General features: G+C 34.9%; 1 protein-coding gene across 1 annotated transcript; it reads left to right on the forward strand.

The window, feature by feature from the left end:
* ARL14 (ARF like GTPase 14) lies at positions 1 to 615 on the forward strand. Its single transcript, XM_077826908.1, has one exon. The coding sequence runs from the start codon at positions 31 to 33 to the stop codon at positions 613 to 615; it is 585 nt and encodes a 194-aa protein (XP_077683034.1). The 5' UTR covers positions 1 to 30.
* The last annotated feature ends 417 nt before the right edge of the window (positions 616 to 1,032 follow it).

A 1,032-nucleotide genomic window follows, 5' to 3' on the forward strand; every position in this document is an offset into this window, starting at 1 on the left:
TAAGACATAATACAGATAATTACAGCAAGAATGGGTCTGCTGAGTTCCAAACACTGCAGAGTCAAACCAGCTAAGATATTAATGCTGGGACTCGATTCAGCTGGGAAATCTACACTATTGTACAAGTTAAAGTTTAATGATGTTTTCCTAACACTCCCAACGATCGGTTTTAACGTGGAAATGATTGAAACAGGGCAAAATATTGCTATAACAATCTGGGATGTTGGAGGGCAACATAAAATGAGGACATTTTGGTGCAATTACTTTGAAAATGCCGATGGCCTAGTGTACGTTGTGGACAGCACTGATAAGCAACGTCTGGAAGATTCAAAGAAAGAATTTGAACTCATCTTAGAGAATGAATTTGTAAAGAATGTGCCTGTTGTTTTGCTAGCTAACAAGCAGGATCTTCCTGGAGCTTTGAACGCTGAGGAAATAACCAGGAAATTCAACATGCAGAAACATTGCAGTGATCGAAATTGGTATGTACAGCCTTGTTGTGCCATCACTGGGGAAGGTCTGCCAGAAGCATTCCAAAGAATAACAGCATTTGCAAAAAACTGGAAAAAATCCAAAGAAGCTTTTACAATTTTCAAGCAAGATGAAAAGTTGTAAGAGTCTTCATTATACCATCTGGGGAAAGCTATCATGGAGAGTTAATTATGGGAATTAAATCTGCATATTGGAAGATTTGACTCTGCAGGACTTTTAAAAGACTATTATATAGCAAAATGTAGTCAGAGCAAGCTAAATTACTATGTTGTTACATTTGCATACTTTTCAGAGCTACTGTTTAACAGCATTTTAATTAAATGACATATTTGTAGCCTAAGTCCAGATATTTGGCTATGTTAAACTGCATGATGTAATACTAAAAAGGTGCATTTAAACATTTTAAATGTTCTACAGTCATTTTATTTATGCTTGTTTAATTACACAAAATTTACAAGAGCTGTGATAACTGGATCATTGAGCAAGCAAAGGAAAAGTAAAAAAAAACAATATTTCATATTACATAACATACTGTATTTG

This window comes from Eretmochelys imbricata, chromosome 9, assembly GCF_965152235.1.
Source record: "Eretmochelys imbricata isolate rEreImb1 chromosome 9, rEreImb1.hap1, whole genome shotgun sequence".
Classification (NCBI taxonomy): Eukaryota; Metazoa; Chordata; order Testudines; family Cheloniidae; genus Eretmochelys; species Eretmochelys imbricata.

Excerpts from the sequence above, each read along its gene's own strand:
- ARL14 (XM_077826908.1), top strand. The coding sequence starts at position 31 with ATGGGTCTGCTGAGTTCCAAACACTGCAGAGTCAAACCAGCTAAGATA.